At 39.0% G+C, this 25,214-nt stretch overlaps 1 protein-coding gene across 1 annotated transcript; it reads left to right on the plus strand.

Moving 5' to 3' along the window:
- Nucleotides 1-22,368: 22,368 nt before the first annotated feature.
- Nucleotides 22,369-24,212, plus strand: LOC149280838 (nuclear receptor 2C2-associated protein-like). Its single transcript, XM_089500050.1, has 5 exons — nucleotides 22,369-22,406; nucleotides 22,650-22,740; nucleotides 22,962-23,067; nucleotides 23,509-23,576; nucleotides 24,099-24,212. The coding sequence occupies exons 1-5, from the start codon at nucleotides 22,369-22,371 to the stop codon at nucleotides 24,210-24,212; spliced, it is 417 nt and encodes a 138-aa protein (XP_089356176.1).
- The last annotated feature ends 1,002 nt before the right edge of the window (nucleotides 24,213-25,214 follow it).

Genomic DNA, 25,214 nt, shown 5'->3' on the forward strand with positions numbered 1-25,214 from the left:
TTTCTATGCAAACATTCAGTATTAAAATTCATAAAGAAATAAAATTTTCTTTTTATGCCACATTTTACACAGCACATTAGCAAATGCTACACATGGTCTCCCAATGTTTCAGGGATCTGCTTTCCATTCCGGAAATCAGTTGTTGGGTATACAGATTGGCAAACAGTAAACTGAAAAGCAAGGTAGCTTCCACGACCCACATACACGCATTGTTGAAAATGAACAGAAATGTGTGTGCTATATGGTCAGAATTACACACTATTCTAATGCATTTGGAAAAAAGAACATTTTTAATGTACTGGCACTTGCAGCACATTACGCTCTAAATTAAGGGAACAGCGTTGTAGGGATGTTTAAGAGACAGAGGTCTCTTCTCATATTTAGATTTTAGGAAATAAAGCACATGAAAGGGGATTGTGGCCTCTTTATATCCGTATAATGACCCTATTGTTTTTAATGTGTGAAAAAAGGTAAAGTGGTTTTGAAAGCAGTTTTGAAAGTGGTTTCTGAAGGAACAATCCTGCCATGAAAAAATATTTTTAAATTTGGACCAAGCGTACAAATTGCTTTTAAGAGAATGCCAAAATGGAGCATATTTCAAATTTTCATTTCCAATTCAATAACTATCCCATCACAGCCAAACACAATTTCTTCACTTTCTTCTAACATTTCAATTTCTTTACTAAAGCTTCTAATCTGTTTGATTAAGAAATTGATTCAAAATCTATAAACTGTATCGAATCTCCATCAATCGAATGAAAATTTCAGGTGCTACGATTTTGTCTTCAACTTCTTCACTGAATGGAGTGAATGGGCTCGATTATTTTCCCAAAAGGCCAGCCACTCTAGAATTAAGTACAATTTATGCATTTCACACACACTTAGCTGTGAGCTCTGCTGTTATGCTAAATACTTATGGCAAAAACGTTCTATCTTAACATTTTTTTTTACATGCTTTACTATTCCTTTAGGTTTTTACCAACTTGCTTTCCAAGTTTCCATTGATCCATGCAGCCTTTACTCATCTTTACCTCTAGATATTGCATTGTCCTGTTCTCCCTTCTGTTTTGCCATCTCTGTCTTCATTTCTCTCTCGCTTTATGTACATCTAGCCTGTTCCGCTACTATGGCCTGCACCCTGTCTTCTTGATTCATTTTGCAGGCTCTACCTGCCACACTGAAAATGTAACCAACCTCAGCTAGTCCCCAGGAGAACCACTGGATTCATGATCAACAAATTATCGCCTCCTACAGTGCTTGCTTGCCTACAAGCATTGTTCTATTAGCACTGTGTGTAAGAACCCTTAAGTACATGGTGGTGGAAAAGAGTATTTATTAATATAGAGTCTAACACTGCTAATGGATACACAGTATATGTATCTAGTAACACATCCACCTCCTTACTGTGTTCCTCCCAAAGTCCTAACACATAAAGGGAACTCTTCGGGGTGGGACTGCTAAAACCAATCTCTGGTATGCCCTGCCTATACATGCTCAGAAAACTTATAATAGGAATAAATTGTGGGTATACTAGAGAGAAAACAACCCCCAAATTTTACAGCTCCCTACCATTTATGTTTGTTACTGGCTATTATGTTTTCTCTTTCTTCTAAACATTGTGTAATCTGTTCTGTTCCACGGGCAACATCTGATGTATATTTGAACAGTCTTGATCTGCTAAACCAATATTTCAACGATTGCCAGCTTACTATTCAGTTTGTTCTCATGTTGGATTTATTTTGTGCAGGATCTCTCGTATCATCCCCTTGATCTCAAAGGAATTTGTTTAAAGCCTCGTTTAGAATGTATCTGGATCATATTCTTTGTTTGCATTTTATGAGACGCTTTAGGGCATTCACTAGAGTTATGGACTGTAACAGAGCACCAGTTACAAACTGTTTCTTGCTTACACTCCAGTTTTGAAAATTCATTGACAATTACCCCGTAAGCACTTGACCTTGTTATTAAAACTGCTTGATGGGATGCAGTCCAGTGTGTAAACAGAAAGAAGTGTTAAAATCCAAATTTATTGAAATGACAAATTTGTTGCAAATAGTGATAAGGGAAATGCACAGTGATGCAGAAAAATACCTAAAAAATAGAATCATAAAAATGAGCGGGTAGTATAAAAATGTATAAATGGGCAGTATGTAGTAAGTAAAGTACATATACTTTATGACCACAAGTATGTGGACACCTGACCATCACACCTATATGAGCTTGTTGGACATCCTTGCCCAAAACCATGGGCATTAATGTGGAGTCCCTCTTTTACAGCTATAAAAGCCTCCAATCTTCTGGGAAGGCTTAACACAAGATTCTGGGGTGTTTCTATGGGAATTAGGCCAAAAGAACATTTGTGAGGTCAACACTGATGTTGGACAAGAAGGTCTGGATCACAATCAATTGTTCAATAGGGTTTAGGTGAAGTTACTCGAGTTCCTCCACACCACACCAAACCATGTCGTTATGGACCTTGCTTTGCACACAGTCATGTTGGAACATGAAAGGGTCTTCCTCAAACTGGAGCCACATAGTTGGAAGCATACAATTGTCTAAAATGTCTTTGTATTCTGATGCATTAACATTATATCTTCACTGGAACTAGGGACCTAGCCCAAAGCCTTAAAAACATCCCTCTTCACCAATCTTTACAGTAGCCACTATGCATTTAGTAGAGTTATCTGGGCATCCACCCAACTGAGACTCAGACTAGTGAAGTGTGATTCATCACTCCAGAGAACATGCTTCCACTACTCCAGAGTCCAGTGGTGGTGAGCTTTACATCACTTTAGCCGATGCTTGGCATTTGCACATAGTGAACTTTGCCTTGTCTTTGGCTTTCATGTCAACAGCACCTCAAAATCTAAACGCATATGCTTTTTTAGGGTGTGCTTCCTTTTTTGTACTGTTTGTATATATTTGCAGATTCTGATCAGACCCTATGAGTAAGCACTTCACCTACCACACAAGTGCCTGGAATTCAGAGAAAGTTTGAAATTACAGAATGACTTGGTGGGTTAAAATCCAGTGCAGTCCTGCTGATTCAGCTCAATGGTAATCAATACAGTCATGTAACAGGGACACCCAAGCCATCATATGAACTTTAATGCATATAATACCTGTGTGGTCCCTTTAAATTAGACTGTTCCTTTAAGATTAGATAGGACATGACAACATTGTAAGTGAATAATTTGTCATAGTACAGAGGCATCTTTTAATTGTAAATAGGCGTGTGTGTGTATATGCAGTTTACTTTGTACCACCACTACACGGACATAAATATAGACATTTCATGTGAAAACCTGTGTTATGCTCTCCTTTTTCAATTTATACCTGCTGACTAGATGATGCACCCAAGTGAAGGATCCATAAAGGTTGTGTGCACAGTTGCTTCTATTATATATATAATAAAGTATAATAACAAAAATACTACTACTACTAAAAATAATAACAAGTGCATATATATAAGTAGGATTCACAAAAAATGTGTATAAAATTAGGTGCACAAAGCCTGGTGTGAGGTGTGATTGATAGAGTGAGGTGCGGTGGTGTTTCAGTGTAAATATTTTTTGGACTGTGTGTGTTATGATGTATTAATGTGAGTGTTTGTGTGTGTTAGAGTGATTGTGTATATGAAAGTGGTTATTAGTGTGAGTGTGTGTATGTGTTACTGGGAGAGTGTGTAAGTATGTATATGAAAGTGTGTATGTTATTTACTGGGGGAGGCAACTATCCAAGCATCATTTCAACATCCTTGGCCATTGTTTGACCAACATACTTGCTGGGGACAATTTATATTGCTCCAGTGGATGCAGGATTACAACCGTAATATGCCCATATGCAACAAACTAAAGACATATGGGCCTTGGCCATGTTTGCAATAAATTTCAGAGAGTCAATTATCGTTACAGACTGTTGCGTGGAGTAATGAGTTAATTATGTAAATGTTCATGCCATAGCATTTCCTCCAAGATTTCAATGTTTTGCAGTACCATTATGCCCAAATTCTCATCCTCCTTTAATCACACCATTATGGGGTACAAGCCTGACTTCCATTCATGATTATTCTAATAGGATAATTAGGTGCTATAATCCAATTCTTTCCTTTCCCTGTGTTCTAAAGAGTCTGTTCCTTTCTTCCTACTGATTATATGATTCTCTGCTCCAAGAAACAGCAATTAAGGAAAAATCTTACTATTTACTGCTCTTTGAAGTGGGACAGGTTTCAAAATTCTTGAAAGAGAAATAGAACATACAATATGAAACCTTTGATTGAACTGATTTTGTCCCCAGCTGGTGAATTAATACGTTTAATAAGCAGAAGAAGAGCTTTTAGATATATCAAAGGGTTATCTGGGTCTTTTAATGCCAAAGGGATGTGTAGCCAGTCTACCACTGAAAGCGTTAAAGCGAAGGTGTACAATATGTAGAAATGGCAGAGAACGTTTAACCTCTTGACTGCTTGTGGTGGCTCAGGTGAACGTTCTGCTAGACTGCAAAGTAGTGATGGCTGGGGAGGGGTTAAAAAGCCCTCACACGCCTGCACATCATCCGCAGTTGCTCATTGTCTGGAGCTGCACACCAGGAAGATGATTTAATAGCACTTTTCAGCAAACATATAAGAGACGCGCAGCAGGGTCTGTGACAAAATAATTGTCAACCTTCCTTCGCTGGCTGCTGCTCAAACACCCCAAATCTCCTGCTCTTTGAGCAGTGGATATAACATACATATCAAATAATGCAGATTTTATTAGGTTACAAAATGTGTATATTAGGTGACTTTTCTGTATTCTGCAGAAATGTTAGCAGAACACAGGTCTTCTTGTATATTTAGTGAGTAATATATAAATATATTATTGTTAATGTTAACCCCTTTCAGTGTTTTCTCTCTTTGACAAAAGTTTACAATGCTCTAGACATAACACTACATGGGTGGATAAGGTTGGCTTTGCCATAAAATAGTGGAATTACAACAAAATTAGGATTCTATGTACATGCTGGCAAATGTGTCTATCATTAAAATGATGTGGCCAAAAACCTCTTTCTATCTCCCTTTCTCCTCCCTTATATCCATTCTCTCTCCCTTGATCTTTCTGTCCTGGTCCTTTCTGTTTTCCCTGTTCAACCTCTTCTCCCCCTCCTCTTCTGTCTCCTCTGTTCGCTCTCTCACTCTCCCTCTGTCCCCCTCCTTGTCTCTCCATTCCATCTTTCTCTCTCCATCACCTCCCCATTGAAATCCTTACCTATCTTCTTTTAATTATTTATTTTCCTTCACCCTTCCTCTCTTTAACTTATCATTTGGAACATTCCCCACATTTTCTTGGATGCCATCCAGCAGTCAATTTGTTAAATTTTACTGGAGTAATACTCCTCCTGACAAATGACCCCACTCTACAGAACATAGGCAGAGACACAGCAGCCTTAGAACATCTCTTACGATAGATGTAGATAATATGTTAAAATGAAATAAAAAAGAACTAAAGGTAATTAAATCAACCTGACTACACTTAACACAATAATCATTCATTATAGAGATGGGGGGGTTAGAGTAGAGGTGTTGGGAAAGGGCAGGTAAGAGGAGAGCTGGAAGACGAGCGTCAGAGTGGAGGGGGTGGGTCAGAGTGTTGCAGACAGTAAGGGGCTGGGAAGATCAAAGTGGAGCTGGAGTGGGTGGGTCAGACCACAGTTGGCAGGGATGATCAGAGGGGACTTGGAGAGAGCAGGTCAGGGTGGGTGGGCCTGGGTCAGAGCAGAGGGAAAGAGGAAGGAGGGGCAGAGCAGAGAGGGCACAAAAAAGGGTAAGGATGATCAGATAGGAGCTGGAAGGGACAGAGAGATGAAGTGAAGTGTGTGTCTTTTGCCAAAGCCAAATGCATTTTGTGTTTCAAATAAATAAATCATTACAAATCTCAGATGGACAACAAAAGGGCTGAGTTAGTGCTGCATAAAGCATCGCTAAATTGCTTACATTTCTAACCAGGTGCAAATATTGCAATCATCTCTGCAAGATTCCTTTGACTTTTGTCTCAGCTCATCATGGTACAATGTACAATTCTACATTGTACAAGCAGAAGAATGGACACCAGCAACAGCCAGGACTATTCAGTTGAAAGTCTTTCTACCTACACATAATTGTTATGATACTCTGTTGAATACTGAACCTTAATTGGGACCTCCCACCTTTTTACTCTTTATGTTCTTTATGATTGTAAGGAATATGTATAGTTATAATTTATATAATGACACCTGATTGATTTAGATGCAATACGGCATGTGAATACTTGTGCTGCAAATTAAATGAAATGTCCTTATGCAATCCACATATTGCCAGGAAAAAAGAAAAATGCATATTTATTTGCTTTGTGTATGGTGCTTTGATGTGTTGTTTCCTGATATATTTGTGGAGAAAGAGAAACCTTTCTGCATCTCTCTTTCTCCACAAACCTATCTGCATTATTTTGGCCTCTTGTGCAGTTCTGCAAAAAGGCGGCACTACAGGGACAGACTCTCCTCCGTTCCTCCAATCGGGAAAGTGGGTGTGCCTGGAGGCTCCACCCTTTTCTGGAAACACACAAAGAGCAGTGGCATACTGCAATGAAACCAAGGAGGCAGGAATGTGTGAGCATGGATGTGTACATTTGTATGAGCATCAGGGCCGGCCCGACAATGGAGCCAAGTGGGGCAACCGCTCCAGGCGGCACTTTTGAAGGGGTGGCACTTTGCCGCCCCAAGCCCTTTTTTTTTTTTTTTTAAAAGCGAAAGAGAGAAAGGGGCGCCGAGTGGTTTTCGCTTACCAAGCTGTCAGTACCCGCTCGGCGCCCCTCGCTCTCTCCTCTGCGGCGAGTCTCCTTGTTCGGTCTCGGTGCCGGCTTGTAATGCTGAGTGCCGGAAGATTTCCGGCGCTCAGCATTACAAGCCGGCACCGAGACCGAACAGGGAGACTCGCCGCAGGACTGCTGAAAGGTAAGTACAAGGGGGGGGGCGGAGGGAGAGGAAGGGTAGATAAGGGGGGGGGGGCGGCATTTTAAAATTCGCCCCAGGCGGCATTTTGTCTTGGGCCGGCCCTGATGAGCATATATGTGTAAGTGTGTATGAGTATGAATGGATAGGTGTGTTAGAAGGCAGTGTGTGAGTGTGTAAGTCTGTGCAAATGTGGCAGTGTGTAAATATGTGTGTATGGGTGTGAGCATGGGTGTATGTGTGTGAGAGCGCGAATGTGCATGTGCAAGCATGAATGTGTATGTGTAAGCATGGATGTGTATGTGTGAGCAAGGATATGTGTGTGATCATGGATGTTTATGTGTGGGTTTGACCAAGGACGTGTGGGTTTGCATGGTTATGTAGGTGCTTGTGTGTGAGCATGAATGTGTGTTTGTATAAGTGTGTGAGAGGGAGTATGTGTGTTGGTGTTAGAATATTCTTTGTCTTGAATATCTAAGCTTCTCCAGTGATCAAACAGCAATCAAGACCACAGCTTCTATGTCTTATTAATAAGGTTTATTCGATAACAAATTATCAATTCATACAATACCAATGCTGGAACAAATGTTGATAAAAGGTACTGTAGGCTAAGTATCTTGGTGAGATGAAGATGAGAGCGTGGAAAGAGCGTGGAAAGAGACCTTGTCCTTGTAGTCATGCCAATTTATACCCCTTTACATTTGGTTAGGGTATACGTAAAGGAATCCTATTGGAACAGTAATAGGATACACCGGCATTCCACAGAAGACCCTCTAAACTACGTCACTTAATTGATACCATATGTTCCTAGCACTCAAGTTGCATTCAGGCCTAAAATGTGCAGAACAAAATAAAAGTATAAAAATGATTTCTTACACTTCCCCCTGTTTATGGTTATGTACCATAAATAAATGTTTGCTGTCCATTCATACAACATTCGTATCACATTCATATCACATTCAGTGAGTGCAGGAAGATATGTAAACGATAATATTATAAAAAAGAATCTGTGGAAGACTGATGCATCCTACGTCTTAAAGTTTCCCTTAATATCATCTCTCCTTGCTTTATCTTTTCTCGAATAGTTAAATATGATTTTCTTATTCTACATAATAAACATATTTGAAAAATAATACATATAAAAGACACAAATAAAACAATAATAAATGGATGTAACAAAACATTGGTGATAGCGGAGCCAACAGATGATTTTGCCATAATTTCTGTTGACTTAGCAAAGTTTTTCCACCAAGATGTACCTGAGACTATTGACCATTCATGTTCTATGTTTTTGAGTTTACCTTGCTCATGTTGAAATACAATCTGTGCTTCTTTTAATTGTTTTTGCAAGACATTTAAAAATCCTACATCTTTCCTTATCTCATTTGCCCACTTTTGCCATGGAAATTCACTTACTTGTGATAAATTAAACTGTAGTGGCAAAACATTTAATTTTTGAGAATTAATTTGAGAAACATTAATCTGAGTTCCATATATATAGATTGCTATTGGATCGCCATCAATACAATACAGACCTTTCGATAATATTTCTGTATGCGTACATTTAGAAAACATTGCTTTAATCAATTCCCCATTAGACATTACCTGTACACATACTCTACCTTTCTCTATAGGCGTTACAAGATCGTTAGATGTTTTCACACTTTGAATTGTACCTGAACATGAGCTCTGGTTATGAAAACATGAATGATATATAGTTTCAGCTTGATAAGACAAACAAATAATTTTGGACACAAAATGTAAACATGCAGACAAATCTAACTGTTCCGTTTCTGACATATCTGTGGAAAAAACAAAATCAGGATACTCTAATTTATAAAATAATAATTGTGTACTACTGACAGGTACTCCCAATACTCTCATAGGAAACAATGTTTCTTCTTTATCTGCCATAGGTATTAAACATGTACCTTCACATACATTATTACTGCATCCTATTACTATACTCAATAAAGCTACTTTGTTTATGATATGTTCCCAAAACCCAAATTTATCATCTTGTGTGTAGGTCCCTTTAGTCCAACTAAATAAATGTTTAGGCCCTATCGTAACATTTAACCTCACATTACTTTGTCTAGTGACGTTAATTCTAATGTTACAAACTAATAAGTACCCTTTCATTACACCAAAACACACATGACCATTAAAATCATCAATTTCTCTTTTCTTCTTAATTATGTCTGGGAACCCTTGAGTATTGTTAAATTGTCTATAAATTGGTTGTCAAATCTGTATATCTTCTTGACTCTGTAGATCTTTCTTAGAACCATCAATCATCAGTATGGTCGCCGTCAGAACTGCGAGAAACAAAAAGGGTTGTCTCTTGTTGAATGTCAGATGTCTTTGCCATGATAGACTTTTTAATAATTTGCATTGTCCATTCGATTCTTACATACAACCTAAAAAACACAACAGATATGCAGCATCAAAATCTTAGCTGATACAAAACCTTTATTATTGTAGCACCTCACTATAAAACATGATGTAATGTTCTAATATGATTCTTAAGAAATTGTTTAAAATGATTAACATTAAAGACCGCATCATTTTATCAAATAACCAAATAGCAAATTATAACACATGAATTTGGATCATGAGATGAATTTAAGAATATGGACAATAGTAAATAATTAATACTTCAATTGATTACGGAAAAACATATTTGATCAATACAATACAATACATAGTAATCCTTTTTAGTCATGACGCAAAACCCTGTTCTCATGAACTAAATTAAGGTTTTGAATCAACCTGAGAAGCAAGAAAGGAAATATCCCTAACTTGTACTTCTGCAAATGATGGACACTATGTAGTTGCAGTTTAACATATACAACATATAACATTACAGGATCTTAACTTACAGAATAAAACAAAACACAAAACTTTAACATATAACACATCTGATGTTCATATAGTTTTTCTTATAAATAAATTAACTTATTCAAAACATCTTCATAGAAGACAGAGTGCAGGGATACAGTACGAATTAGAGTTAATTGCTATACTAGCTATACTGAATCAACATAGATCTACGTATTATAGCTCTCGCGACACTTACAACAAACATACTCCTGTGTAGTTCCTGTATTAGGTAAATCTTCTTTATTAACTTCAATCTCCCTGATTTCTCTAATGAGTGGTGCATATGGAGATTCTCTCTGTGATGTAGTGTGTACTGGATTCCTTCTATCTATTTGGTCAGACGTGTGAATAAATCCATTTGATTTCCCTTGTCCTTTACATTGCATATCATAAAAAAGTTTACGACATTGTTTTTTAATGTGACCTGGTTTGTTACAATAGAAACACTGTATAGGTTCTTTGTTCCAAATCCTTTGTCCCCTGGGAGCCAACATGTGGTTCCTTTTAAACTCCTGAGGAGGGGAAGGGGGATGAAAGGAATTAACCCTTTCCTTTCTGTGTGTGTAAAAACTTTTGTTAATAGCAGCCACATTCATTTTAACCTTTTCATTTTTGCGTTCCCTTCTGATTTTATCAATAAACGCAGCAGCAGCCTCAAGTGTTTGCATATCCGAAGCAATTGCAATACTAGTAGGATCCAAATATTTAAACTTTTTAACAAACACTTGTATCATAGAAGCAGGACATTCATCATCAGACATTTTAAAAACTATTCTATATGCCTGCTCAAATCTTAACAAAAAAGAAAATGGATCCTCTGAAATTGTAGGTTTCAGGTTTTCTAGTATGTCAAGTGTTGGATTTTCATTTCCAGTTGTAAACTTAATCAACTGTTGGAGTCTATCCTTATCTGTTCCATGGATGATTTCATCATCCTCCACTATAGGAGTACTTATTGGAGCTACTAATCTTCTACTCATGTATGTAGGCAACCAAATTTTAAATAATCTGTTTCGTTGTTCATTAGCCAAATTATGCTTCTCTGTATTCGATTCAAATACATCTGCATTACCAAATGCATCCAAATTAGAATTATACGGCGGTATTTCTTTAAGTAATTTCATTAATTCGCTTTGTATCTGTAATTTTAATTTTGCTGCTTTATTTCTAAGCTTCTTCCTTTGCAGTTCCTGTTCTGAACTGACCTCTGGTTCATCCTCTACATTTTCTGGAATTAAGCTGTGTCTTTGTCTATCTCCCCTTGTAATTACACAAACTTGTTTCAAATCTTTCTGCAATTTTGTAATTAACAAATTCTTAATTTCTAAGCAATCCGACAAATCAGAAATCTCTTCAGTTAATAAATCACATTTAGGACATTCCTTTTCTATTGCACACACATTGTGCATCTCATTTTTAACCATGTCACTACTCTGTGAATTACTTTGACTAACATCATTATTAGTCAGATTAACACCACCATCAAGTAATGTATTAAAAATCTTAATCATTTTCATTACGTTTCTCAACTTTTGTTTCTCCTTATTCACAGAAAATATCTTTTTGTCTATCTTCTTATTTGCATCTTCACATTGACGCCATAAATCATGCCACAAAGCTGAATCACTAGCCGTATAAGGAACAAACGTAAATTCAAGTTTACTTCCGGAAGACAAAGTATTAATAAAATCCATACTTACCGTAGATCAGTTGCTTGCTCAATCTGCTCTCACTACGATACACGGTTCTGGAATGCTCTTGCTTCTCACCACGTGGTCTGGTAATGGTCTGGTAGTGTCGAATTACACTTTCTTCTGATCACACTGCTAGGTTTTTTTTTTTTTTTAGTCAGAGGATCTCTTTGATCTCTTCAGACAACTGCACACTATCCCCCCTTTGTCGGAAGAGGAAAAGTAAAAAACAAACGTGCAGTAAAGGCTCGCCGTAGAAAACTGACTAAAGACTGGCTGGCTCGTCAATTTGTTAGAATATTCTTTGTCTTGAATATCTAAGCTTCTCCAGTGATCAAACAGCAATCAAGACCACAGCTTCTATGTCTTATTAATAAGGTTTATTCGATAACAAATTATCAATTCATACAATACCAATGCTGGAACAAATGTTGATAAAAGGTACTGTAGGCTAAGTATCTTGGTGAGATGAAGATGAGAGCGTGGAAAGAGCGTGGAAAGAGACCTTGTCCTTGTAGTCATGCCAATTTATACCCCTTTACATTTGGTTAGGGTATACGTAAAGGAATCCTATTGGAACAGTAATAGGATACACCGGCATTCCACAGAAGACCCTCTAAACTACGTCACTTAATTGATACCATATGTTCCTAGCACTCAAGTTGCATTCAGGCCTAAAATGTGCAGAACAAAATAAAAGTATAAAAATGATTTCTTACAGTTGGTCTGAGCGTTTGTGTGAGAAAAAATGTGTATGTGAGTTACCGTGCAAAGGGCCAGTGTGGGGGGGGGTGTCAAATGTAGGATATGGGAGGCCAGTCACATAGAAGCAGACAAGGAAAGAAGACATGGGGAGAAGAGAACGAAGAAAGAATACAGAAGAATGAAGACGAAACAAGAAGATGCAAGAGAAGAAGCATAGCTGAGAGAATAGAAGATAGGAGTGCAGAAGTAGTCAGTGGAGAAGGTAGAAAGACATTGTGAGAGAGGGTGAGTAAGAGTGTGAGAGAGCATGAATAAGAGTGTGACAGTGTGTGAGAGCATGGAAGAGAGAATTTATCAATCATTACACAAAATAATGGATGTGTTTGGATCCAGGCAGCACAATGTCTTGGGCTGGCCCTGATCTATGTATCTGAAGTATGGCTTTGTGTATGCCCAAAATTCTTCAAACTGAATGAGTGTGTGTTACTGCCCTTCTGCTTCAATAAAAACCTACTTAGTGCATATTACTAGGTAACCTACTGATGATACAAATATGCCATATAAAAAATAAGGTGAGCCTTCTCCTTTACAATTTTCCTCTTTTTCTTTCATTAAGGCTCATTGCTGAAGGTTGCCGCAGTTGTTACCTTGGCACTCACCATTACTGGGGAGCTTCTTTATATTTATTGAGAAATTGTGTATATGAAAATCAAGTTATTTTGATCACCTTGTACATTCTTCTGTGCTGTATTGCGTGTGTTTATTTACTATTATAACTTATTTCACTTGTCCCTATGCAATTATTTTTAAACGGGTAAAATGGGAACTCTACGGGTTTGATCTTGAGTCTCTTGGTGAAGATTCCCATCCCGAGGTGTCCGAGTCACTTTTTGGTTTCTTAATGGGTATTTTCTGTTCCCCCTTTATCCTACCTATGAATTAGCATTTTACACTTAATTCAAATATTTGCTTTATGACCTCTTGATCCCACTTTACTTATATACCAACTATCTCACAGGTAGAAAGAGTTAATTAATTAGTAACAAAAACACTTTGTTTTCACGATAGGGAATCTTAGCAGAAAATCCCATAGAAACTGGAAACTCGCTAATTGGATATGTTTTTTCTATAGACTCTGTTTTAAAACGGCCTTGGCTTCAACTGAGCAGGAATAAAATGTCCAAGGCATCACAAGAAAAAACAAATGTTATTTTTGAACCATAAAAATAACATTTGTAAGCTACTTTACTAAAGGGGTATAGGGAAGCTCTACATTTTCTCCATCTTGTTGAGTAGTGTATACTTGTATTCTGCAGCAATGTCATTTTGTTCAACCGTAAAATGCATATTGCCTAGTAAAAATACACTGGCAGTTTTAAAGTATATATTTTTTTCCAAACCATTTTATACACATTTCCACTGTGAGTCTTTTATAGGACCTGTTCTATCTGCTTTACCATAGATTTGTGCCCAGGCTGTTCTCGCTGCCATGACCTCAACTAGTGTCATCCTGATATTGATTGTGTGCTGCCAGCCTGCGGCCTGGCCAGTATCTGGCTATATGTTAGTGATTAATCTGTCACATTTTTGATCTCTGCTTCCAGTTCTTCACAAAGTCTTAATTGTAGCTCAGCATCTTCGCCAACCTGCTGGAGCTGAGCAATGCCATAGTGTGAAACAACCATATTATACCTGGTATCTAGAGCTGGCAGTCTATCAACACACATTAAAGCAAATGTATTTCATTCGAGTCAATGAGAAAGACAGACCAAGAACCTTGGTGTCAGTGGCGGAACTACCGGGGTCGCATGGGTCGCGACTGCGACCGGGCCCCGGCGGCAGGGGGGCCCAAGCCAAGGGGCCGCCCGAAATCTTTTTTCCGTTTTGTTTTTTTTTTAAATAAGGCAGGGGCGTCCAACATGCGGCCAGCGGCAACCGATCTTACGCGAGCTGCACCTCAAGCCCTGCTACTTACTTGTGGGAGGGTCTTCTGGACTGCACAGAGGAAGCGGAGTTCACGTGACATCCTACTTCCTCTGTGCTTTAGCCGCGCCCCCTGCTGAAGTCTGTGAGCGGCATCGAGGAGCTGCAGTGCAGGTAAGGGGGTGGGGAGGGTGTTTGAATGAGTGTGTGTGTGATTGAGGGAATGAATCTGTGAATGAATGATTATATGAATAAATGAGTGTGTGTGTGTGTGTGTGTGTGTGATAGCATGGATGTGTAAGTGCTGGAACCTAGGCATGATGGGACTGTGATTGCTGTTAGCAATCACACTCCTATCATGCCAAGTCAGCCAGTACATGCTGAAACATGGCCAGCTGCCCCCCTTGTGTAGTGATGCTGCCAGCAGTATGGGGTCTGCACTTACAGCCACCCTGTACCAGCATGTACTGGCTGACTTGGCATGATAGGAGTGTGATTGCTAACAGCAATCACAGTCCCATCATGCCTAGGTTCCAGCATTTACTGGATGGATGTGTAAGTGCTGGAACCTAGGCATGATGGGACTGTGATTGCTGTTAGCAATCACACTCCTATCATGCCAAGTCAGGCAGTACATGCTGAAACCTGGCTAGCTGCCCCCCTTGTGTAGTGATGCTGCCAGCAGTATGGGGTCTGCACATCACTTACAGCCACCCTGTACCAGCGTGTATTGGCTGACTTGGCATGATAGGAGTGTGATTGCTAACAGCAATCACAGCGAGCACAGTCCCATCATGCCTAGGTACCAGCATTTACTGGTTGCCTGGGTATGATAGGAGTGTGATTGCTGTTAGCAATCACACTCCTATCATGCCAAGTCATATTGCTAATTTTGTCCAATTGTGTGTTACCTACTTTTATTAAACATGTGAGTTTTTATTATTATTTTTAAAGGTGGGGGTCATTTTCGGTTTTGGCTAAGTGAACCCTGAATGTTTTGGTCCAGAATTTTCATTTTAGTTCATCCCTAGAATAAATCTAGGGAATCCTGAATTTGTAGTCGCAAAACTTTCAAGGCCCAGAAATCAGTGAGAGGAAGAGTAAAGGTTTTGTGTCATTTTACTTTATTTTAATCTGCATATTTTATTAAAGGCCATATTTTTTGTCACAGTGAAAAATGAGTGCGGCCTGCGCATGTATACAATTCTGATGAAGTGGCCCACTGCAGAAAAAACTTGGACGCCCCTGGATTATGCCCTTTGTACATGCGCCCTTTTTTCTCTGTTTTTTTTACAGATATGATTCAATATGTAAATTGAATTTGTTGAATTTGTTGAAAAAAAATTCTTGGGTAAAAATCATGGGTTTTTTGGGGGGGTGGGGGGGCCCTTAACAGATTCTCGCACCCGGGCCCTGAGGCGTCTAGTTACGCCCCTGCTTGGTGTCCACCATGAACACACCTAAAATATCACTTACTGCTTTTAAATTATATGTTATAATCAGGCCCGGACTGGGACAAAAAATAGGCCCGGGCATTTAAGACTGAGCAGCCCATTTTTATTTATTTATTTATTGTTAAAGCCCACCCTTCATGTACCATCTTTGCATTTCCCCAAATCACTTAAACATTCATGATAGACACAAACACTCACTCACTCATTCACACAAATCATTCACACATACTCATTGCATAATACAGCATAGATTTGGCAGCAAGAGGGGGCCCTTGTAAGTTGGGGTAATGGAGCAGTTACCCCTTTGGTGCCACGGTATATCCACCTTTGCCTTTATGCCATGCACCTGTATCTATTCAGGAGGGTACAACTAACCCAGGACAAGGCAAATAGAGCTCTGTAGTGCATTATATGTCCTTAAAGTAAGGGTGTGCCCACATAATTCCCTAGCTCCTCACATCTTGAACATGTACAGCTCCTTATTTTGGAATTCCTTGTGTGCAGTTGCTATCAGTTCATACGCCAAAGTAGGCCGTTCGCCTATAGCCATACCTGTGAACTGGTAGTAGCTCTAGCTACTCATAGCCCCCATCAGTAGGAGGTCCCACTGATGGTTGGAAGCGGGCATGGTGCGGAGCATGCCGCAACACTGCTGTTACAACCCTGCCGGGTACCCGGAGACAAAGTTCTTTACCCAGAGTCTCCAGGCCAAACCCAGAGAGTTCCCAGATATGCCTAGAGCGCAACACACTCACCTGATCAGGCCCCTGGGAATCAGCGTAGCTAAATGGACAGGGAGCATGTATGTGTGTGAGTGCATGCTTGGGGCATGTGTGATTTTGATTGGGGTATGTAAATGTAGGGGCAGGAGACCCTAGGGGATAAAAGGTGCCCTCTGGGTGACCCTGGTCACTGTCACTTTTATTACAAACGGCTAACAGTTTACCTGCTTCCCACCCTCCCTAATTTTTATGTGTACTAACTTTCTTTTCTTTTGTCACAGCAGGCGGTTTCGGTGTCCTTGCCAGTCTGGTTTGTTAAGTTGTGGAGTTGAATGATGGTGTAAAGGAAGGCTCAATCCTCCCCTGAACTCTGGTGTTTATTGGACGTGCCCACCAAGCTTATGGACAGCATCTGTGTTGGAGTGTACAGTGGTGAGCAGCCGGCAAGGACGGGGTTAGTTTGTTTCCTGTGTTGGTGATGTATGCAGATATGTTAATTATGTATATTTGTATTTATATTTATTTGTTGATTGTATATTGTAAAGTTATGATTATTGGTATATGGTGTTTTAGGCCAACACAGTGTGTTTTGTGGTTATTGTTAAATAAAAATATGCTGTGGCCTGTTTTATCCAAATAATGTCTCTGTGTCGTTACTTGGTGGGTTAGGTGGTGGTTGGTTGACGGTGCACGGTACACACTACCTACATACATGTCCAAATACAGCGCGCGGTCACTGGCTGTATTTGTGAGCATAAAAACGAATCATGTCATCGCACATATCCAGCCGTTGGCCGTACTTACATCTATGTAAAAGTGTCAGGGCTGGCTTGTGATCGGCTGGACTTAAGTTCTGATTGCTGGCTGTCTAAAATAAATCAGTAATGTCAGCAACTGTGGCATGTCTACTTGTATAGCAGATGAATGGGCTCTCATTGCATTTTACAGCACTTATATATCATACTTAGCCGGGATACATAACAATAATGAGTGCTCTGTTGCAGAGGATATTTGAATAAAAAGTGTTTAGTGGTTTCATTTGAAGGGAAATGTCATATTATTTCACACATTTGGCTGCAGGCTACAAAATATTCCATAGTAATGTGTATTTTGTTCTTAATGGGCAGATCGAGCTAGCACAGGGCCATGTGGGCAACAAAGATATGCACACATCGTTAAATTCAGTTTAAAAAAATATAGCAACGTGGTCCCTTACAGTGTGTCGGTTTGTGCCTGCACTCTGCATATGCAGCCTTTCCTAGATGCACGAACAGTGGTCTTACTTAGATATGCATTTGCCAACAGTCTACAAATTGTCCTAACAACTAGACTTTTCTCCAAGCTACCAACTGCACTTCTAGGAACTGCTAGCAAGGATGCTTGTACAATGCCCAATTCAAACACTGGCCAAACAAAAAAGAATCAAGGATGGGGTGTTCTGTTGGTAGAACGTGGCATAACATTATGAGCCTGCCCACACAGTATGGGAGATGCATGTTGTGACATACTACTGCTGACTATCTTGTTGGTGAACAAAATGTTAGTTGTAACTATACTGATACACCTATAGTGACTAATTGAAATGCACACACAAACGATGCACACAGTGATACACAGCCGAATTGAGAAGGCACAGAGCAAACTGATTCAGAGGACAGGGATGTGACATCATATTCCACTGCTCTGCATATGTAAGCAAAGCCATATCTTAGATATCCTCTACTCAGAAATCTACTACTTCTGGGGAATGGCTTCATAAAGGAGCAGTGCTAACTTCAGAGAGCTGGTGGGCAAGGTCATGAAGAAGAAGGTGAACAGAAGAAGCAGACCACACCTGGGGGTTGAGAATTCTGCACCAGGCACGGTAGCTTGGCCTTTTTTGAGCAATTGTGGAGAGCATCTGTTGTGTGACCAGCTAATGTAAGAGTGTATATGAGTATATTTTCGAAAAAATACTAGTAATCGGAAACCAAACTTATGTTATATTCAAGGTAGTCTTTTAGTGGTAATGTTTACCACTGCACTGCTTTATGTCCTGCCATTGTTTGCTGGTCTCTCAGGTTCTGCTCCCACCACATCTAATCTGGTTACACTTGAAACACCGCACCAATGATAGGAACTCAACATGGCGTCCCCAGGCAAGCTCAGTCAATCAAATCAAACATCAAGGTTCAGCTAACATACATGCAAATGGCTGACACTATTCCCATTGACTTTAATGGTAGTGTGACAGTGAAAGAAAGATGCATACTTAAATATGCTTTCTGTTTTCAGTAGGGGCAGCCAGAGGAGGAGTTAAATGAGACAGAAGCCTCCAAACACTAAATAACGCGTACAGTTCAGGCCCATTGGCTTATAGTTAGGGGCGCCTTTTATATACCGGATATTTAATATTAAATTCAAAGAAAATGAGACCAAACCAGCTCTATTATTGACCTTACTCACCAACGCCTTAATCATAACATTTTAGCATTCCTACAGGGATGTAGTTTTTATTTTTTAATGACTACACCTACTTAATTGGCTTCACACAGCTACTTTCCATCAGATCAGTTTAACATCAGTGCGTTACTATGTTTTTTTCTGCTTCCCCTGGATAACAGATTTTATTCCCATACCCTAATTGTTCTGAATCTGTTTCATTAATTGCATTTTAGCGTGTGAGTCTCCTAGAGGAGCGTGATCTTTCTTGCTAATTGGGTGCCCTTGACACTGTTTTTTGTGTAAAGGGGAAAGATGTGATCAGGGTAGCAGAGAGATGGCACATACAGAAGAGAGTTTTTTCACTCTTTCTGCCATGCCATTCCTTCTATTTCAGACTCCTTGAGAATTGGGGAGGACTTATGATCTATTTATCTTATTTATCTATATGTATATGCAGACTCAAAAGCAAGGCACTTATAGGATAATTGTTTTACAAATTAGGATAAAGCTAATAATAACTTTTTTTTATCTATTGTAATCTGTCTTTTTCATTATTGACATTGTCTGTACGTTTATAAAATGAAACTTTGATTCCTGTTGGTGCCAATAATAGCAAAAACATTTGGAGGTAGGCCCTCCAGCATAGAGATCCCAGTCTAGTTATATTATATATGGATTGAAAAGAAAGAGTGAGACAAAGGATAGGAAGATTAGTGGGGAGTACATTTTAATAGGCTTTACAAGATAGATTTTATGATTATTGCTTCTTTTACACATTTGCTCATTAACATAATCATTTCATTAACTTATTAGGGCTGAAGCACACATATTTGCAGTTTATGGCCTGTTAAGGGCTTCCAGATGGTTGGATTGAGACCAATGGTTTCATGAAAGTCTATCATATATCTTCCCATTTTGCTGCATAGGTTATAGCTCGAAATGAAAACTAGATATAGCTGAGAAAACAGAGTCTTTAGTCAAAATTGATACCTTTTATTGGGCCGACATAAAAAAAGGATGTTAACTTACATAGGCTTTCTTCCATCTGATGTTCCAAGAGCTTATATAACTTCACATATTTTTTTATGTTGTCCAATAAAACATACACTGTGATACAAAACATACACAATAACACAAAATCGCTTATCACAAAAATCTCTCTTTCGCTCTCTCTCTCGCTCTCTCTCTCTCTCTGTATAAAGGTATCCGGACCTATTGAGAGATGCATGCTTAAAATTGTGGTTGTGGCTTAATTCCATCTATAAGCACAATTATATATAATTATATATATTATATATATTAAATTATTATGTGTATTTTTTTGGTGTAAGACACACAGGATACACCTCAGTTTATAACATAATGTTCGCATTTCCATTCACAGATTACATTGTCTCATTGGGCAACTTTGAGCATTTGCCCCCATTTTTGCATCTGTGACATCTTTATACATAATTGCCAAATTCACCAGGTGGGGAAACAAAAATCCAAGCCTTTGGAAGGTTACTTTACAAAAACTGTTTATTATAGGTTTTATATAAATAAGACAAAAAGCAAAGTTGTGAATACCATTTTTAGCTCCTGGGTGCAAGGAGAGGATACCATACAAACACAGGTAAAAATGGTTAGTTTCACTTTGTACTGTTTTAAAAAAAATCCCTAGCACATAATTATTATTATTTATTTTTTTTACACTGAATTATCTGTTCTCACTTAAAATTTGGGTCTACTAGTTATACGCAATGTGGCCTTACCCATGGGGGCATAAAAAAAAGTGATTGTGATGCAAAGAGGGGGAAGGTGAAATAAAGGTATGTGTTATTTGTGTAAGTGAGAGAATGAGGTGCAATGGAAAATTCTCAGGATGGAATATTTCCAGCAGCTTTTCATTACCAGATGGAGCTGTGTAGCAAGAATTATTGCGGTAACACATCACAAGGCAGCGGAAAAAGATAGGGATTCACTTGGATTAGAATTCTGCCCTATACGTGTTTCATATTTCATTCATTGCTATATTTTTGACCAAGTGGACAGTCTTTTTAAATGTAGGATACATTAAAATATGCATTACTCATCTTGATTTGCTCATATGCGTTTTAATAAACATTCTGTATAAAAACGGAGGTGCAACTAACCTTGATAAGCTGGGACATCCCTGAGGCTCTCAGCATCCACCAGCTGTGATGAGAATGGTGATGTGAGAGGTAGCAGTGTATCACATGCAGAATTGAGCAGAGTCTAGTAATTCCCTTTTAATTATGTTGTCATTATAATAAAATGTAATTTCCAAAATGTATTCATTCATGTAATATTATTTTATTTATCATCAAAGACTTCATTTGCTATTGTCTGAGCTGTTCTGGATCATTTTTTTGGGGAAGTGCCCACTAATAATAAATAAATATGGCATTTTGTCAGATTTACTGTTGCTAGTGATACATTGTTATGTTATATGAGGTCTGGGTTGTCCAAGACCAGCTTGCTCATCTTTAGTGGAAAGGTGTAGCTAATAACCAAATTTGGCATTACACCCTTGGAAACTGGGCCTTATGCCCCAAAATGGGAATCCCACGCTTGAAACAGTGGTGAAGCTGATGCATTCCATAGGCAGAATAATGTGGGGTAAACTAAACGAGTTAGTAGAAAAACACAGCTGAATAGAGACATAGCAAAAACATGAAAACTGCTCTGGTTGTTTTTGGAAAACATTGTAAAATAACCCTGGTCCTTAAGAAATTAATAATTTGACACCAGCGGGAACACCCCCATTTAAAAGAAAAAATAGGCGGGCAGCGGGGCATGTCAAGACCCCGCTCCTGCGACCCAGAGGATTCGGGTCTTGACCCGGAGAACCGGAGAAGCAGCGCTCACCCGGCAATCTCCGGGTCAAACCCGGAGAGTTCTCAGGTATAGTAATTGGTTAGGATGAGCAGTGCTGCCAAACGGAGGGTCAGCTTGCCTTCTTGGGTGCTCTGCCCCCCCGTATCCCGCTGCTTAATGGGCCGGTTAAAGGAGAGAGCCTTGATCTCCTCAACCAGTCCTTTTACACTATGGAGGATTTGCTGACTCAGCACAGCCCCCATAGACTGCATTAGAAGGGGCTACACACCTTTAAGACACACATCGCAGGATATGACATCATATCCAGGCGCTTCGTGTTTTAAAGTCACCTTGTAAGGCAGTACAGGCTTTGGCAAGAAGGGGGTGGCTGAGGGCGCTGCCCTAAGGTAAATGCATTCCTGATGGTGAGCTAAACATGCATAGCAATAAAATGCTTATCATCTCATGATGATGACCTAAATTATTGTTTTATTAATGACATCATTGTATAAGTAATGGAAGGTGAAGTGTGCTGGAAGCTTAAGAAAGTTTTTCTCGCTCTGTAATGCTCTTCATTAAGCTGCTAAGATTTGCCGAGCAAAAAGAAAAATAAGGTGACTTGCTGCCCTCTGCTGGCAATACTGTGAAATTGCAACTCAGCGTATGAATGGGATTCCTTCAGCTGACCAAGCAAATTCATTAAACGTGAATGAATGAAGAAGAGGCTTGAGACGCAAGCTCCTGCTTTACGACAGACAGTAAGCGATCGGACTTTTTGGCAAGATGGTTTCCTCCGTGCTGTGTGCTGGCACGGTAAGCAGGTACAGTTGTGATTTAAGGCTGTAAAGCTGTCTTGAAATGACCTCATACAGAGTAGTATATACACAATATATAGTCATGGAAAGGAAAAAAAGTTTTCTGACTGTAATCTTTTCTTAATAGTTCGTAGAGGATAGTTTCAGAACAACAAACTGTGCACATTGAACACAATTAAAGGTGTACTACGTTGCTACAATTCACTGGCTATTTTGCACCATGACATGCCCTTCACCTTATTTCCTCAGGGTAAGTTCGGTCCTCCAGAGAGATGTCAAGCAGTTCGGCAAGCAGTTCCTCTTTGACCATAAAGAGGAGACCTGTTGGAACTCTGATCAGGTATGATTCACACATGTTCCAGGATTCATCTGCTCCGTACAATAACATATGGGGTTATCTGTATGGCTGCAGCTCAAGTGTACACTATTTTTAAAGGGACAAACTTTGTTTCCTAGAGCCTTCACCCCAGAGGATGTGCTTCGCGTTCTGTGTATGAATCACTAAATGCAGAGCGCGTACATATACATGCGTGTATTTATCTTAGTAATGTTCCTTTCCAGGGATCATCTCAATGGATCACACTAGAGTTTCCAGAGAGCGTCTGGGTTTCCCAAATTGACATCCAATTCCAAGGTGGTTTTTCCAGCAGAACTTGCACAGTAGAGGGTGAGTTTTCGGCTTTATAACTCTCATTACCTTCCCCGCCAATGCAGGTTTTCAGGATCTAATCGGATTACTGTAGGGGGACCAATTATTGCCTGACGGTATCGTGCATTAGTTTCTTAAGGAGTTAAAAACCTGCAATGCCTGTCATATACCGATTTACAACGCAGATTTCATATACTTCACTTAAAAAACATACTCGGTTTGGGTGTTCGCTACTAACTTTTGTCTGTGCCAAGTGTACAACTATTGTGTATATACAGTATACATTATGCAGTTCAATTGTGTAGTATATACAGTGTTTATATGTATACATATACCCACACGTATATATGTTGATTTGTGTTGGGTGACCGCATGGAATTTTTATAGCCGGGATCAGATTATTTTGATTTTAACTGGATGGTTGTATGCTGTTCCATTTATGGGTATTTCTATGTACAGGATGCCAAAAAGGTGAGGAATATGTGAAAATAGCAGATTTTTACCCAGAAGACATCAATGCCCTTCAGATATCCTTTTTTTGGAGTGGATCTTTGTTTTAAGTTGACCAGGTGTACGCTGTGCTTTATCCATATACTTAAATTATACTATAAATGTGATTGAAGCCCATTCTGCAAATTGGCCAGAATTTCATCATTTCCATACAAGCATGCAGATATATCTGAAAGTACTTTATCTGCATTATGCCTTCCGATCGCTTGGATCGGTATGACTGACAGCTAGACTGCAAATCGTGGTTAAACGTAATGGAGAAACAAACTACCATTGAGGACATGAGGCCATTCATGTTTGATTTCTGTCTTCTCCAGACGCAATAGAAAGAGTCTTTATCACCGCAAGTCAAACATTCTACCAGTGACCATTGGCGGAACTGTATTTTCTGTTCCAGTGCTATAGTTCTGACAGGTTCTTATACCATTGTCACCATGAATCGGTTGCTAACTGTCCCACCCCTCACCTGTTCAATTGCGTATTTAAAATTAAATTGTAGGCATTATTTTAATGTTGTTTCCTTAACACCTTTTCTCCACAAATTTAGTTTTCCCGAACAGTCAGTACAGAAGATCAGAATTTCATTCTTGAACACTGCAGATTTCTTTGGAAGAATTGTTGTTTACCATCTCGATGTTCTAGGCCGGAAGTAAAATGGGTTTCCATTTTCGGTGAATGGAGAAGTTTTATTTTTCGAGTAGAGGTGGACCTAACAAATGGCGTCCTATACAAATTTGGTTCAAAACTGAATACATTAGGATAATAGTACTGACTTCAACTGGAATTTTTACAATGCAATGTGAACATTTGGGGCAAAATGATGGTAAAAACGTGGTGCCTGTTCATAAATTGAGAATGTTACCATGAATTATAGCACACAGATTAGATATATGGTCTCCTCAATCATCATCTGTTTTACAAATGTTATTACAAGCATTTAATTAAATGAACCCACTACACCTTAACTCTACAGATCAATGACTTTACCAGATGATAGCCAATACCCATTTAGGTTTTAAATGTGAACAGCTCCATTAGAGATGGAACAATCATTGATTAGAGATCGCCATGCCAGGTAAGCATGCACTGCAGCAGCAACTTATAATTGAACAGTCGAGCATCCCATATAGCTTCACCAATGAAGAATGCATATTAACCCCTTAAGGACCAGGCTGTGTTTTACATTTTGTACCATTGGGACCGAGGCTGTTTTAACACTTTTGCGGTGTTCGTGTTTAGATGTAATTTTCTCCTCACTCATTTAGTGAACCCACACGAATGATATGTTGTTTTTTTCAGGACAAGAAGGGCTTTCTTCAGATACCATTGTTTTGATCATATCTAATTTCCCATAAAAAAAATAAATAAATAAAATATGATGAAAAATGTAAAAAAAAACATTTTCTGAATTTTACCCCAAAAATCTTTTACTCGTCCAAAAAAGCTAAAGAAAAAACCTACTAAATATATTCTACTATTTGTCCTGAGTTTAGAAATACCCAATGTTTTTATGTTTTTTTGCTTTTTTCTGCACGTTATGGAGCATTAAGTACAAGTAGCGCTTTGCTATTTCAAAACCATTTTTTCCAAATCTGGTAATTCTTCCCCCCATGTGCCATTTTGGGTATCTTTGAAGCCAGCCAACGCAATTTACC

Source organism: Sceloporus occidentalis, unplaced genomic scaffold, assembly GCF_023333645.1.
Source record: "Sceloporus occidentalis isolate IW3139 unplaced genomic scaffold, rSceOcc1.0.p SCAF_145, whole genome shotgun sequence".
NCBI lineage: Eukaryota > Metazoa > Chordata > Lepidosauria > Squamata > Phrynosomatidae > Sceloporus > Sceloporus occidentalis.

Bases quoted from the DNA above. Each gene is read 5' to 3' on its own strand.
- LOC149280838 (XM_089500050.1), top strand. From the start codon at position 22,369: ATGGTTTCCTCCGTGCTGTGTGCTGGCACGGTAAGCAG. The intron at 23,068-23,508 runs GTGAGTTTTCGG...TTCTATGTACAG, and splicing joins CAGAACTTGCACAGTAGAGG to GATGCCAAAAAGGTGAGGAA. The intron at 23,577-24,098 runs ATATCCTTTTTT...CCTTTTCTCCAC, and splicing joins AAGACATCAATGCCCTTCAG to AAATTTAGTTTTCCCGAACA.